This window comes from Nicotiana tabacum, chromosome 10 (assembly GCF_000715075.1).
Source record: "Nicotiana tabacum cultivar K326 chromosome 10, ASM71507v2, whole genome shotgun sequence".
NCBI classification, from domain to species: Eukaryota; Viridiplantae; Streptophyta; class Magnoliopsida; order Solanales; family Solanaceae; genus Nicotiana; species Nicotiana tabacum.
Genome location: NC_134089.1, coordinates 97,864,065 through 97,881,251, shown reverse-complemented (window position 1 = coordinate 97,881,251; position 17,187 = coordinate 97,864,065). Strand labels below are relative to the sequence as shown.

Here is a 17,187-nt window from a genome sequence, read left to right as displayed (position 1 = left end):
GAGTCCCTTCCTATTTTACTTGGATTGTTTCCCTTTTGTATCGGAACAAAGCATTGTATCTTTTATTCAAACCTTGTTTGTAGTACTCTCTAGTAGTTCGTGAGTTAGTGCCACTAGACTCTGGGTAGAGATGTATTTAGACTTCCGCATTTAATTTCAGTTATCTAAGTTTAAAGACTTCCACTTTTATTTAATTGTCTCGTTTTGTTTATATTGTTGCGAATGTTATCAGAAATGTTTTAATACTTGGCTGGCCTAGCTCCAATAGTAGGCGCCATCACGACTCCCGATGATGGGAAATCCGGGTCGTGACACTAGACCAAATGTTCCAACTCCTACTTTGTCTAGTTCGCAAGCATCTAAAAGAACTGCGGGCCTAAAAGCCCTTAGTTCTTGGACGGAGTTCAGGGGTTCTCAAGGTGATAATTTTTGTGATAGCTCACAACTAAATGAGCTTCAAGTTTATTTGTTGCAGGGACTTGCATAAGAGAATCCCGACGGCTCCTTCGATGTTTTGGAATGGTGGAAGGACAAACAAAAACACTATCTGGTTCTTTCAAGGATGGCTCGAGATATTTTAAGTGTTCAAGCTTCAACAGTGGCATCAGAGAGCTCATTCAGTCAAGCGAGACTTCAAATCGGTGATCGTAGAGCGTCTATGAGGGAGAGCTTGGAAAAATCAGTACTCTTCAGAGATTAGATCCGTTCGGAAAGAAGAAATTTTGGACTTGCAGAATCATAACCGGCGATAGATGAAGCTTATGAACAAATGCTAGCGAAACTTGCGCAGGATGCTGCTTCGCCCGGAAGCGGTGATGAACAAGCTTCTTTTCCACCACCACCAACGGAAATTCCTCTGGACCTTGAAGGATTTATGAGATTTGTTAGAGATAATACATAGACTAACATGTAACTTGTATTTTGGCACATCTTCCTTAGTTTTTTTTTCCTTTTAATGGTGGTATTAGTACCTTGTTGTGCTCATTCCATTGGGGGAGGAAGACTAAGAAAGATATTGTCATTCTTTGTTAATGTCGTAATAGTAAAATATATAAGACATTCCCTTGAATATTTCTTTGCAATTTATTTTGTGTTTAAATTTGATATAGTATATATATTATATATCTAATACATATAAACTCTCTCTTGTAAAGACTTTTAGCTTCTTAGCTTCTTCATTTTGTAAATCAGTTGAAGTAAATAAATATATATATATATATACATACATATATATATATATACATACATATATATATATACATACATATATATATATATATACATACACATATATATAAGGCACTATATATATCTCTAATACATATAAACTATATATATATATATATATACATATACATATACATGCATACATATACACATACATATATATAAGGCAATACATACTATACATACTATATATACTATATATATTTATATAGCTATATATAAGCAATTTATACTAGTATATACATATATAGTTTACAAGAAAGTGCCTTAGATAAAAAAAAAATAACTCGGAAATATATGTATATATATATATATAAGGCAATATATATTACATAAGGCAATATATAATTATATATACACATAATACACCCTTATATATACATATATACATACTATATATACTATATATAAGCAATTTATACTAGTATATACATATATAGTTTACAAGAAAGTGCCTTAGATAAAAAAAATAAAAAAAAAATAGCCCAGAACGAAAAACGCCCGTTAGGCCCGTTTAGGCCCGCGGGCCCGACCCATTTAGCCCGGGACCATGTGGGCTTAGGACCACCGTGGGCCGGTTCCACACATTGGGACCGTGAAGCCCGGGACCATTTGGCCCGGGACCGCCTCAGCCCGGCCCGTCTAAAGCCCAGGTCCGTTTGGCCCGGCCCGTTTAGGCCCGTTTGGCCTGGTCCCGGACCACAATACAACCTTAGTTTAGATTAGAGAAGAATTGAAGAGAGCATGATCTTAACCCTTAGGGGGAGCGGATTTGTGGTTAGGATAGGAATATACCTAGTCACCGTGCTTAATTAAATATCGTGATCTTAATGCATTCTTAATAGATTAATAATATAGGCGTTAATCTATTGGAAATAGGTGAGTAGTACTTCGGGAGAAGGCTATGAGTGAATTTATCAATTAATTAGCAACCATGAGTGAATTATATGAAAGGGAGAGTTAATTAGAACACAATAGGATTGGTGAATCAATCACAACCCTGGAATAGTTGTCTCTATTGAATACATAACAATCATTCTACTGCTTGATAATTTAGTTATTACTTAGAATTGTAGTTAGCATAATTAAACTCTTGAACTCGAACTTAGCTTGATAAAATAACAATATTGATGTGTTAGTGAGTAGTTGATATAAGTCTCTATGGGTTCGACACTCGACTTATTATTTTATTACTTGTATGACCACGTATACTTGCGTGTGCGTTTGGGAGCAATAAGTTTTTGGCGCTGTTGTCGGGGAATTGAATATTAGCTACTTGTTAATTTTTGCTTTAATTGTTTATTTCGTCGAGTCTAACGTTACTTGATTGTTGCTCGGATCTCAGGAACTTTGATTGAATGCGTAGTGTCAGAAGCCAAGAACGACTTTAAGGCTTTGATCCTGAACCTGAGAGAACATTTCACAGGAGGTTGAGGGAAGCAAGGGACACGAATAATATTCAGGCACTTGTTCAATTTCCTGTGGACATGGCAGAGGAGCAACCCATGGCTGTTCAGGAGGTGGCGATGCCCAACATTGCAAATGTCACCTCCAGTATAGTGAAGCCCAGGATCACTGGGCACTTTGAGCTGAAACAGAGCATGATCCAGCTACTTTATGCAAACAGGCAGTTTATGGGTCTTCCACACGAGGATCCACAACAGCATATTCTGAACTTCTTGGAGATTAGTGATACTTATATCACTAACGGGGTCACTCCAGATTATGTGAGGCTCACACTTTTTCCATTCTCTCTGTTGGGTGAGGCTAAGCGATGGCTAAAGGAAGAACCAGCTAATTCCATTACAACATGGAATGATTTGGTGAGAAAATTTCTGGCAAGGTTCTTCCCTTCAGGCAAAACTGCAAAGATCAGAAGTGAGATAGTTGCCTTCAAACAGAAAGCGGGAGAATCTTTATACTCAGCTTGGGAAAGGTTCAAGGGGCTACTCAGAGACTGTCCTCATCACAATCAGACGAATGAAGTGTTAGCTCACACTTTCATAGAAGGGCTACATTCTAAAACAAAGATCGTGGTAGATGCTGTAGCTGGGGGTCAAGTGTTGGAGAAAAACTTTGACGAGATATATGCGCTATTGAACAAATTCTCCAAAAGCAATCTGTATTGGCAAAGAGAGATGGGCAAATACATCTGCAGGGATTCTTGAGTTAGATGTCGTCTCAGCATTATCAGCGCAGATTTCTACACTGACCAATCAAGTCAATCAGATGAATTTGAGTATCAACAAGCAACAAGTACAACCGGTACAACAGGTTCAAGCTTTTTGTGAAATATGTGGAGAGGGGAACACGAGCGACACATGCCCCGCAAACCCAGAGTCTGTCTGCTTTGTGGGTAATTCAAATAGGGGCCAAACAAACCAATATGGGAACACTTACAATCCCAACTGGAGGAACCACCCAAACTTCTCTTGGGGTAGAAACCAGAGTACTCAGAATCAATACAGGCCTCAAGCACCTCAACAGCAATATAGACCACCTCAGGTTGAACAACAAGCGAGTCCTACAAGTCACCTTGAAGACATGTTGAAAAAAGTGATGGCTGAACAACAAGATCTCTCTCAAAAAGTGATGGCTGAACAGCAAGCCTCGCCATAACAATGAGAAATTTGGAGCGTAAAATGGGACAGCTTGCCAGTGCTCAAAACACTAGACCAGATGGAGATTTTCCAAGTGACATTGAAGAAAATCCTAGGGCGGCCCTTAATGCCGTATCGTTAAGGAATGGGATACAACTAGAAGAAGTTCAGTCTAAAAAGAGGAAAAAGGTGACTTTTAATAAGAGGCCAACCACTATAGAATCAATATCAGAAAAAGCTAAGGAGTTAGAGAAGCCAGTTGGAGAGGCGGTGGCTGAGCAACCTCCACAATTGGTTGCAAGGCCACCACCTCCATTCCCTCAAAGATTGCAGAAATTAAGAGATGATGCCGCATATAAAAAGTTTCTTGATATCTTGAAGCAGGTGGACATTCATATTCCATTGGTTGACATCTTACAAGAAGTACCCAAATATGCAAAGTACATCAAGGACATTGTGGAAAACAAAAGGAGGCTAACCGAGTTCGAGATTATGGCACTCACTGAGGAGTGCAGTTCAAGAATTCATGGCAAGTTACCTCATAAATTGAAGGATCCAGGTAGTTTCACTATCCAAATCTCGATTGGTAAACATGATGTTGGGCGAGCTTTATGTGATCTTGGAGCGAGCATCAACTTGATGCCGCTATTTGTGTTCTGACAGTTGGGGTTGGGTGAGCCACGCACAACAACAGGGAGTGATTGAAGATGTGCTAGTTAAAGTGGGTTCTTTCATATTCCCTGCTGATTTCATTATCCTGGACTACGAGCCCGATCGGGAAGTCCCATTTATTTTGGGGCATCCATTCTTAGCCACGGGCTGAGCTATTATTGATATTTGCGAAGGAAAGATGACAATGAGAGTGAGTGATCGAGTGTAGGTCTTCAATATTTATAGAGCACTCAAGCTACCAGCCCACTATGAAGAGTTATCCGTGATCTCTATGGTGGAGAGTGATGCCACATCGTTAGTGCCCTATATGAGCCCTGTAGATCCTGTTGAATGCGTATTGATTGGGGATGTAGAAAATAGTGAAGATGAAATGATGGGAGAAATTAAGCAAATACTGGATATGTCCTGCAGTTATGTCTAGGGGTTTAAAAAATTTGAAGAGTTTGACATGCCTGTCACTCTGACCCTTCCCAAGCCATCTATTGAAGAAACTCTGAAGCTAGAACTTAAGCCACTTCCAGCGCATCTGTGCTATGCTTATTTGGGAAACTCTGAGACATTGCCTGTGATTATTTCGTCCAGCTTAACCAGCACTCAAGAAGAAAAATTGCTCCGAGTACTCCGCGAGCATAAAAAGGCCATTGGGTGGACTATAGCTGACATCAAGGGTATTAGTCCATCGTTTTGCATGCATAAAATCTTTTTAGAGGATGGACACCGCCCCAGTGTGGAGCAACAAAGAAGATTAAACCCCATTATGAAAGAGGTGGTGAAAAAGGAAGTAATCAAGTTGCTCGATGCAGGTATCATTTTTCCTATTTCTGACAGTAACTGGGTAAGCCCAGTTCAATGTGTGCCCAAAAAGGGAGGAATGACTGTAGTTGAGAACGAGAAGAATGAGCTAATTCCTACTCACACTGTTACGGGATGGAGAGTCTGCATTGATTATAGAAGGCTCAACAAATCAACTCGCAAGGACCACTTCCCACTTCCATTCATCGACCAAATGCTAGACAGGTTAGCCAGGCATGAATATTATTGCTTCCTTGATGGTTATTCGGGATACAATCAAATTATCATATGCCTAGAGGATCAGGAGAAGACAACTTTTACTTGTCCTTATGGCACTTTTGCCTTCAAGAAAATGCCATTTGGTCTTTGTAATGCACCAGCCACTTTCCAGAGGTGCGTGATGCCTATTTTTACCGACATGGTGGAAAAATTCATAGAAGTGTTTATGGATGATTTTTCAGTTTTTGGGTCTTCTTATGATAGTTGCTTGAGGAATTTGAGCAAGGTGCTAGCCCGTTGTGAAGAAACAAATCTGGTACTAAAGTGAAAAAAAGTGCCATTTTATGGTACAAGAAGGCATCATATTGGGTCACAGAGTATCTAGGAGCGGCATTGAAGTTGGTAAAGTGAAGGTGGAGACGGTTGAAAAATTACCTCCACCTATTTCTGTGAAGTGTGTCAGGAGTTTCTTGGGACACGCGGGTTTCTATCGGCACTTTATTAAAAATTTTTCGAAAAATGCTACTCCTTGTGCAGGCTACTTGAAAAAGATGTAACTTTCAACTTTGATGATGCTTGCCTCAAGGCATTTGAAGAACTTAAAAAGAAGTTGGTGATTGCTCCCATTATTGTGGCACCTGATTGGTCCTTACCATTTGAACTTATGTGTGATGCGAGTGACCTTGCTATTGGGGCAGTGCTAGGCTAGAGGAAGGACAAGGTGTTTTATTCCATCTACTATGCAAGTAAGACTCTTAACGATACACAACTAAATTACACCACCATTGAGAAGGAGTTGTTAGCTATTGTGTGGGCCTTTGAGAAATTTTGGGCATACTTGATGGGAACGAAAGTCATAGTCCATACCGATCATGCAACAATCAGGTATTTGTTTACAAAAAAAGAATCTAAGGCTAGATTGATGCACTGGGTTATATTGCTACAGGAATTTGATGTAGAAATACGAGATCGAAAGGGGACAAAGAACCAAGTAGTTGACCATCTATCAAGGTTGGAAAATCACGATCACGTGGAGGAGGGTGGCCAAATTAAAGAAGTATTTCCTGATGAGCAACTTTTTGCTATAACCCAAGACCCTCCTCCATGGTACGCAGACTATGTGAATTATCTTGTGAGTGGGATACTTCCTCTTGAAATTGAATCTGAAGCTAGAAAGAGGTTTTTACATGATGTGAACTTTTAGTACTGGGATGAGCCCTATTTGTACAAGCAATGTGCTGATCAGTTGATGAGGAGATGCATTCCTGAAAAGGAGGTGGAATTAGTGTTGTATGATTGTCACACATCACCTTATGGGGGCTATCATGGAGGAGATAGAACAACTGCAAAGGTGCTACAATCCGGTCTCTTTTGGCCGACTTTATTCAAGGATGCCCATGCATTCGTTAAGAAGTGTGACAAATATTAGAGAACGGGAACAATCACAAGGAGGCATGAGATGCCTTTGAATAACATCCTAGAATTTGAGCTTTTTAATGTGTGGGGGATATATTTTATTGGGCCATTTCCATCGTCCAGAGAAAACAAATACATTTTACTAGCAGTTGACTATATGTCAAAATGGGTGGAGGCAATTGCTTTGCCAACAAATAATTCCATGGTGGTAGCTGCTTTTGTGAAAAAGAGCATATTCTCGAGATTTGTGATTCCACGTGCCTTATTTAATGATGAGGGGACTCATTTTTGCAATTGGTTGCTGAATAACCTTCTAGATAAATATGGAGTTCGCCACAGAGTTGCTACAACATATCATCCTCAAACCAGTGGGCAAGCTGAGGTGTCAAGCAGAGAAATAAAGCAAATATTAGAAAAGACGATGAGTGTGAATAGCAAGGATTGGGCTGCAAAGTTGGATGATGCCTTATAGGCGTATAGAACTGCATATAAAATGCCAATTGGAGCGTCCCCTTACAAGCTGGTTTATGGGAAGGCATGTCACTTACCCATTGAACTGGAACACAAGGCATATTGGGCCATTAAGAAGATGAACATGGACCTTGAGGCCGCAGGCGAGAAAAGACTTATGCAGTTGAATGAGTTAGATGAGTGCAGACTGCACTCTTATGAAAATGCTAAGCTATATAAAGAAAATACAAAATGATGGCATGACAAGCATATCAAGCCGCGTCACTTCAATCCAGGACAACATGTATTATTATTCCCTGGAAAGCTAAAATCGAGATGGTCAGGTCCGTTTGAGGTGGTGAGAGTCACGCCTTATGCTGCAATCAAGCTACGAGCTTTAAATGGTAAGAGGAAATTCTTGGTGAATGGTCATAGAGTCAAGCATTATTGGGGAGGAATGATTAATCGTGAGAAGACCAAGGTTGTACTCACTGATGAGTAAGCGAGACTTTGCGTCGTACCGCGACGTTATCAGGCGCTTGTTGGGAGGCAACCCAATTTTTTATTGCTTTCCTAGTTTAACTTCTTAATTTTTCTTTTAGAATAGGTAGAGTATTGTTTTTGTTTTGTAGGATTATAAATATATGAGGCAAAGTCATTGGAAGACTGCAAAAGCAAGTTAGAGGTTGAGGACTAAGTGTGGAGTGCCCACACGAAGGACTATGCCTAGGGGAAGTCTGAGTACTCGTGAGCCGCTATTGCTTCGGCCTTTGGCCTTTTAGGGAGTTTTTTGTCCACCCTTGTTATTATTTTGCTTTATTTGTGCATTGAGAACACTGCACTCTTTTAAGTGTGGGGTGGGAGAATTCTCTAGATGATTAGTAGGATGTAGAATTGGGTAGCATTTTAGTAGCTAGAAAAAAAAATTGAAAAAAATAAATAGAAAATTGGACTTTTCCCGACGATGGATCTCCTAGGCAGTTTTCTTGAGGGATTTAAGTCTAAAGAAAAAGAAAAAAAAGATTTTCTTTGTAGGTAGTGTAGCAATTTCCCCTTGGTTTTTCTTTTTGCCGCGGTTTTTTTCCAAGGGTTTTGTTTGAACCGGGTATAGTTAGTTTTTATTTTTTAGAAATAGGAAATTTTGTGCTATGTTTTGAATTGAATCAATCTCTTTTAACCTTGTCATGCCTTGAGAATAGTGAGTACTTTAGTTGTGACGCTTAGGCTCAGTTTTTGACTCTTATATAAGTACCTTAAATTGTACGATCTTAACTTTGCTTAACTGCTTTGACTAGAGTGTCTTGATGAGTCCAATCCTGAGTGAGTTATGTGTCATGTGTGTGTAAGGTTTTATATTATTCTGTGCATTGCATTTGATGTCTAGAACTTGCCCCGTATATTTGCAAAGCGAAATAGTAGTTTCGTTCAGTACTGTAAGTGATATAGGCGTTTCTTTGTTGAGCAATATAAATATTTGACCCGCCTAATTGTTATGTATCATAGTTAACCCCTTTGAGCCTGTAATCCTGTTTCTTTGGCAACAACATTACAAGTTTTACCCATTTGTTTGAATTAACCATGTATTGGAACCTTTTCACCTCTCATGAGCACTTGAATTGTTATGAACTTTGTAAAAGTTAAAGTGTGGAGTGGTTGGTTTGGCTTTTGAGTGGAACTAATGAAATAAGGAGAAATGTGAACTATTTTGAAAAAGTAAGAGCCACATGAATTGAAAAGAAAAAAAAATAGTCGTATTGCTGTGAAATTGTGCTTAAAGAAGTGGAGAGTTAATATATATTGATGTGAAAGTGGAGTTATGGTTTGACAGAAGTGTGGGGTTTTGAATGTTAAATTATATATATTAAAGTGCTTAGGGAGGTGTAGTCACTCTTATATCTAAATGTAACCTACCCGTCCCGCAGCCTACATTACAGCCAAATAAAGTCCTACTTGATCTTAGACTGAATGAGCTCGATTAGTAGAGTAGTACACTACGGGCAAACCTATGGTGCATCTTTTGTGGCATATGAATGTTAGTTCTGAGAGTGAGTGAATTCTTTTTGTCTTGAGTTCCTAAGTGTTCTTAAATTTTATTGTGTGGAACTACTCTCTTTTGTTGTGTGAGGGCACTTGATTCATGAAGGAAAGGTAATGTCATTGACCTCGATGTTGGAGTAAGTGAGTGAGTTGTGAATAATGCGTGGTACTTTTGAGTCAAATCTTTAGGTTAAGATGTTACACTCTTGTGCTTAGTCTATTTTAAATATTCTTGGTATGATGAATTAGGAGAATTGCTTAAAAAAGTTGTGTCTATATAAAGTGTAGTTTCATTGCTCGAGGACGAGCAATGATTTAAGTGTGGGGTGTTGACGATAGGCTATAATTGTGTATTTTAGTCGCTTATTACACTCTAAGTTACTGTACTTTAATTAAGTTTGAGCTTTAATCACTAGTGTTTTGCACTAAATATGTGTTTTATGCCTTGTAGGAGTGATTCCGATATATGTAGGCATTATGGAATGAATTCAAGTGATTTGGAGCTTTGAAGTCTGAGTAAAAGCCCAAAAAATTAAGCCGGGATCATGTTCGGAGGTGATGTACCAAGTCCGGATGTTAAAAGAGGACGAAATAAGTTCACTCTGAGAAAATTACACTGCCGCGCCGCATGGGACGCCGCAAGGTGCGACGCAGCAGTGTAAAATGCTGCCTGATGCGAAAAGTTGAGGCTTCTGATAAACTCCATTAGCGCGCTGCATGGCGCGGCACGGCTGTACAACATTTATAGAGCCAGAGTCCTATTTTGCGCGATAGAAGGTGTTTTCGTCTAGGCCCAACCCTACTTGGTATAAATACATATAAAAACGTTATTTTGAGGACTTTTGACGGAGCTTAGCCTGCAGAGATGCACTTTGGAGCAAAAATACACACAAGAACATCTCAGATTTCTTCATCTTTTCTAGTATTTTCAATTATTCAAAACTTATGCAATTGTTTGCTTACATCATGAGTGGCTAAACACCCTTTGTTCTAGGGTTGTGATTTAGCCATGAATATTGTTGTTTAACGTTGACTTGACCTTGATTATAATTCACCAATATATGGTTGTTTCTTCAATTCTATGTTTAATTGCTTAATTGTCTGGCCAGCAGTTAGGTTCTATTTACTATGCTATGCTATGCTTGGGAAAGCCGTGTTTAGATTAGAGAAGAATTGAAGAGAGCATGATCTTAACCCTTAGGGGGAGCGGATTTGTGGTTAGGATAGGAATATACCTAGTCACCGTACTTAATTAAATATCGTGATCTTAATGCGTTCTTAATAGATTGATTTCATAGGAATATAGGCGTTAACCTATTTAGAATAGGTGAGTAGTACTTCGGGAGAAGGCTATGAGAGCATTTATCGATTAATTAGCAACCATGAGTGAATTATATGAAAGGGAGAGTTAATTAGAACACAATAGGATTGGTGAATCAATCACAACTCTGGAATAGTTGTCTCTATTGAATACATAACAATCATTCTATTGCTTGATAATTGAGTTATTACTTAGAATTGTAGTTAGCATAATTAAACTCTTGAACTCGAAATTAGCTTGACGGAATAACAATATTGGTGTGTTAGTGAGTAGTTGATATAATTCTCTGTGGGTTCAACACTCGGCTTATCATTTTATTATTTGTACGATCACGTATACCTGCGTGTGCGTTTGGGAGCAACAAAGAGCAGTGGCGGACTTTTCATGAAAAATTTGTCTGTATTATTCACTTGGTCGGGAGTGGGGACCAACGATTGCTTAGTTAATTATACACTCTCCCTGGTCCATAATAAGTGACTAATTTACCTTGGGCACACCCATTACGGAAATACTAAATTCTAAACAAAAATAGTTAGTGTGACTAAACTACCCTTAATTAAATGTTGCAGCATAATTTAATGTGAGAAGTAAAAGACTTTTTAGGGATACGTATATAAGAGTAATTTTGGAAAAACAAATTAATTTTTTTCTTGATCATATAAATGAACACTTATTTTGGACTAAAATAAAAAGACAAATTGGTCACTTATTGTGGACCGGAGGGAGTACTTAGGAAGCTCACAAAAATAAGCTATTATAATTTGTATATGTTTGTACTATATTAAAAGCACGAAGCCCCTTAGCAAAATATTGCTCGTCTTTTCTACTCTTTAAAAATAGATTTCACATTGGATAAAATTATAATTTAAAATATTTTTTCTAATATTAGGACTTTAAAATCAACTAAATTTTAATTACTAAATATTTCCTTAGTCAGATAAATTGAAAGTTTTAATATTTAAGACTTTAAAATCAATTATAAGATTTTATGTTACATAAATTATTTCCTTATTTAAATTATACAACATTATTGTAATACTTTCATATTAATTTTCTTATATTTTAAACTTTGAAATCATCTAATAGTTGAATTATTAATGTTAGTTAAATACGAATAACATTCAATACCATACGAACATGTTTGCATTAAATTAATATCATAGATTGATACATAAAACTAGTAGTGTCACGACCCGGATTTTCCACCATCGGGTGTCGTGATTGCGCCTACTATCGGAGCTAGGCAAGCCAAATATATAAAACACTTTTCCTACTTTCTTCCAACAATAAAATAAACGAGACAAAATTTAAGCGGAAGACTTTAAATCTAAAGCAACTGAGAACCAAAAGTGCGGAAGTTTGAACCAAAATGCTACCCAGAGTCTGGTGTCAGTAGCTCACGGACTACTACAGAATACTACAAACAATGTCTGAAAGGAAAATACATCATGTTTGTCCGTTACAAGATAAACAAACGAAAAAGAAAAAAAAATGGAAAGGGACTTCGGCCTGCGAACGCCAGCTAGGCTACCTCGAGAGTCCCTGGACTAAAGATAGCTTCCAGAAGTCCTACTGCTGCGGTTCGTAAGCTGCTCCATGATCTGTGAACAAAAATGCACAGAGTGTAGCATCAGCACAACCGACCCCATGTGCTTGTAAGTGTCTGGCCTAACCCCGACGAAGTAGTGACGAGGCTAGACAAGACCTACCACAATTATCCTGTACAAATATATATAACAAGTGCAAGAAAAAATAACAAGATAATACAAAGTAAAGCTGAGAGGGGACATGCTATCGGGGAGTAACAGATAAAAATGAAATATCGGAGATAAACAGAAAAAACTTCGGTTTCCATGATATATATATATATATATATATATATAGCGGACGTCGTGCCACACAATCCCATAATATCATATATAAGTAGACAGCGTGCCACATGATCCTAATTCATATCATATATAAGTGGACGACGTGCCACACGATCCCAATTCATATCATATATAAGTGGACGGTGCGCCACACGATCCCAATTTTCATATACCACGTGGTAGGCGTACCACTCGTTCCCATTTCATCTTTAGCACAGTGCACAATATGTCACCGGCAACGGAAGCCAATAACCAATAATCACTCTAATTTGTGGTAGGCGTACCACTCGATCCCATTTTGTAAAATCATACGTGGACGGCGTGCCACACGATCCCTTTTTAATGATGTACAAGTGGACGACGTGCCACACGATCCCATAATATAGTTCATAATATCTGACTTCATATAGTAGACCTCTTCAGGGGAGAATAACAACTCAATACTTTTAACCCGACAAGGGTACAACTAACAGCCCAAAATATCCCGACAAGGGAGAGTATATATCAGTCTACACATCCCGGCAAGGGAGTAATCACAACACATTCTCTTTTTAAATCACTTCTTCCTCAACTAACACATTCCTGTTCGAGCTAACACTCCAAAAATACACCAATCACAATTCTACCTCAACCGTTCATATTAAATGAAACTCATCAGTTAACCAAGACAGTTGTATCACGTCATTTGAATTAAAAGCAATTAAGACTCACGGTCATGCTAGACTCCGGTGCATAGATAACCGTCACCATACCTATACACCGTAATTCACATTAGCAAGTAGCAAATAACATCCTAATCCTATTCCCTCAAGCCAAAGTTAGAACAAACACTTACCTCGAATGCTCCAAACTCAACTCACACTCCTAGTATAGCTTTACCTCTTGATTCCACCACCAATCCGCTCGAATCTAGTCATAAGTTACTTGATCACATTAATAGTTGCTAAATGAATCAATCCCAATGCATGAAAATAAATTTTACAAGGTTTTTCCCAAAAAGGTCAAAAATACCCCCGGACCCACGTGGTTGAAACTCGAGGTTCGAACCAAAACCTTTTACCCATTCTCCCACGAATCTAAATATATGATTTGTTTTGAAATCAGACCCCAAATTGAGGTCCAACTTCTCAATTTGTAAAAAAAAACCTAGGTTCTACCCAAAACACCCAATTTCCCCCATGAAAATCTTTGATTTGAAGTTGAAATCATGTTAAAAGATGTCAAAGAATAAAGAAATTAAGTTAAAAATCACTTACCAATCGTTTTGGAGAAGAAAAGTTGTTTGGAAAATCGCCTCTTAGGTTTTGGGTTTTTGGAAAGTGGAAAAATGACTGAAAATCCCGAGTTTATATACTTTGCTGGGGGCTGGCGCGGACCGCACAGAAATGTACCGCAGCCGCGCCGAGGGAGGGAAGAAGTGGGCTTTCTCTGAACCCTTCCAGCGCGGACCGCACTGATTTGGTGCGCGGCCGCGCTGGTCGACCCTCTGAACCCCACCACGCGGACCGCACAGAAAAGCACCACGGCCACGTGGCTGCCAGCGAAGACCGCGCGGAAATGGCCGCGGCCGCACTGGGGCCTGCAATATCTGAACCTGCATTTTTAATGTCTAAGACCTCCCGTGCCCCACTCAAAACTCACCCGAGCCCTCGGGGCTCCAAACCAAACATTCATATGATCTCGAAAGCACCTTACAGACTTACTCGTGCGATCAAATCGCCAAAACGACATCATATACATAGGATCAAGCCTCGAAACACATGATTTTCTTTCAACTTTCATAAAACTCGAATTCCCCATTTTAAGTCCGAAACACGTCATATGACATCTGTTTTAGCCAAACTTTACAGATAGTGCTTAAAACATATTTAAGACTCGTACCGGGCGTCGGAACCAAAATACGAGCCCGATACCACAGTTTTCCGATCAATTTTCTTCTTCCTTTTCCTTAATTAATTTCAGAGAACAATTTCCCACAAAAATTTATTTCTCGGGCTTGGGACCTCGGAATTTGATTCTGGGCACACGCCCAAGTCCCATATTTTTCTACGGACCCTCAGGGACCGTCGAATCACAGGTCCAGGTCCGTTTACCCAAAATGTTGACCGAAGTCAATATTATGCATATTAATATCAAAATTCATCAAATTTTTCACATAATTCACATATTTTAACATAAAAGCTTTCCGGCTATGCCCCCAGACTGTGCACACAAAACGAGAAAACTAACAGCGAGGTTTTCAAGGCCTCGGAAGCACGAAACAAGGAAGAATTTCGGTGATGACCCTTTGGGTCGTCACATTCTCCACCTCTAAAACAACCGTTCGTCCTCGAACGGACAAAAGAAAGAAGTACCTGAGTCGGGAAATAAATGAGGATAACGGCTCCTCATATCAGACTCGGACTCCCAGGTCGATGCCTCAGTAGGCTGACCTCTCCACTAAACACGCACTGAAGGAAAACTCTTCGACCTCAACTGTCGAACCTGCCGGTCTAGAATAGCCACCGGCTCCTCCTCATATGACAGATCCTTGTCTAATTGGACAGTGCTGAAATCCAACACGTGCGATGGATCACCATGATACTTTCGGAGCATAGATACATGAAATACGGGATGCACAGCTGACAAACTAGTTGGCAAGGCAAGTCTATAAGCCACCTCTCCCACACGATCAAGAATCTCAAATGGACCGATGAACCTAGGGCTGAGCTTGCCCTTCTTCCCAAATCTCATCACGCCCTTCATAGGCGATACACAGAGCAATACCCGCTCACCAATCATGAAAGCAACATCTTTGACCTTGCGGTCTGTATAACTATTCTGTCTGGACTGAGCTGTACGAAGTCTATCCTGAATAATCCGGACTTTATCCAAGGCCTCCTGAACCAAATCAGTACCCAATAATCGAGCCTCTCCCGGCTCAAACCATCCAACTGGAGACCGACATCTCCTACCATACAACGCCTCATATGGAGCCATTTGGATGCTGGACTGGTAGCTATTTTTGTAGGCGAACTCTGCTAAAGGCAAAAATTGGTCCCACGAGCCTCCAAAATCAATAACACAGGCTCGGAGCATATCTTCAAGAATCTGAATAGTCCTCTCGGACTGACCGTCCGTCTGGGGATGAAATACTGTGCTCAACTGCACTTGGGTGCCTAACTCTCGCTGAACTGCTCTCCAGAAATGCGAGGTAAACTGCGGACCCCGGTTCGAAATGATAGATATGGGCACCCCATGAAGGCGGACGATCTCCCTGATGTAAATCTCAGCTAATCTCTCGGATGAATAGGTGGCTGCAACGGGAAAAATGCGCTGACTTGGTCAGCCTATCAATAATAACCCAAACCACATCAAACTTCTTCCGAGTCAACGGAAGTCCAGTAACGAAGTCCATAGTGATTCGCTCCCACTTCCACTCGGGAAGCTCAATCCTCTGAAACAACCCATCAGGTCTCTGATGCTCATACTTAAACTGCTGACAATTCAAACACCGTGCCACATATGCCACAATATCTTTCTTCATTTTACGCCACCAATAATGTTGCCACAAATACTGATACATCTTCGCCGCGCCCGAATGAATAGAGTACCGGATGCTATGGGCCTCCTCTAAAATCAATTCCCGAAGCCCATCCATGTTAGGAACACAAACTCGACCCTGCAATCTCAATACACCATCATCTCCCAAGGTCACTTTCTTGGCACCTCCACGCTGTACCGTGTCTCTCAAGACACACAAATGGGGATCATCGAACTGCCGATCACGGATATGCTCCAATAACGAAGAACGAGCGACCGTGAAAGCTAATACTCGACTATGCTCAGAAATGTCCAACCTCACAAACTGATTTGCCAAAGCCTGAACATCCAAAACAAGAGGTCTCTCACCGACCAGGATATAAGCAAGACTGCCCATACTGGCTGACTTCCTACTTAAGGCATCAACCACTACATTGGCCTTTCCTGGGTGATATAAGATAGTGATGTCATAATCTTTCAACAATTCCAACCACCTCCTCTGCCTCAAATTCAACTCCTTTTGCTTGAACAAATACTGAAGACTCTTATGATCCGTGAACACCTCACATGTCATACCATATAAGTAATGCCTCCAGATCTTCAAGGCATGAACGATGGCTGCCAACTCAAGATCATGCACCGGATAATTCTTCTCGTGGATCTTCAACTGCCTCGAAGCATAGGCAATGACTTTGCCATCCTGCATCAATACTACACCATGTCCAATACGAGATGCATCACAATAGACTGTATAAGGCCCTGAACCTGTGGGCAAAACCAATACCGGTGCCATACTCAGAGCCGTCTTGAGCTTCTGAAAGCTCGCCTCACACTCGTCTGATCACCCGAACTGGGCACCCTTTTGGGTCAATCTAGTCATAGGGGCTGCAATGGATGAAAACCCCTCCACGAACCGATAGTAGTAATCTGCTAACCCCAGGAAACTCCGAATCTCCGTAGCTGAAGCTGGTCGAGGCCAGTTCTTGACTGCCTCTATCTTCTTCGGGTCTACCTGAATACCCTATGCTGATACGACATGACCCAGGAATGCGACTGAACT

At 40.1% G+C, this 17,187-nt stretch overlaps 1 protein-coding gene and 1 non-coding gene across 2 annotated transcripts; one reads left to right on the top strand and one right to left on the bottom strand.

The window, feature by feature from the left end:
• Positions 1-3,095: 3,095 nt before the first annotated feature.
• LOC142165672 (small nucleolar RNA R71) lies at positions 3,096-3,200 on the bottom strand. Its single transcript, XR_012696323.1, has one exon. It is a non-coding gene; the product is annotated as a small nucleolar RNA R71 (small nucleolar RNA).
• Positions 3,201-3,869: 669 nt separating this feature from the next.
• On the top strand, positions 3,870-4,487 carry LOC107831237 (uncharacterized). Its single transcript, XM_016658990.1, has one exon. The coding sequence runs from the start codon at positions 3,870-3,872 to the stop codon at positions 4,485-4,487; it is 618 nt and encodes a 205-aa protein (XP_016514476.1).
• Positions 4,488-17,187: the final 12,700 nt, after the last annotated feature.

What these genes read in the sequence shown, in the direction of transcription:
- LOC107831237 (XM_016658990.1), top strand. Translation starts at nt 3,870, where the DNA reads ATGGGACAGCTTGCCAGTGCTCAAAACACTAGACCAGATGGAGATTTT.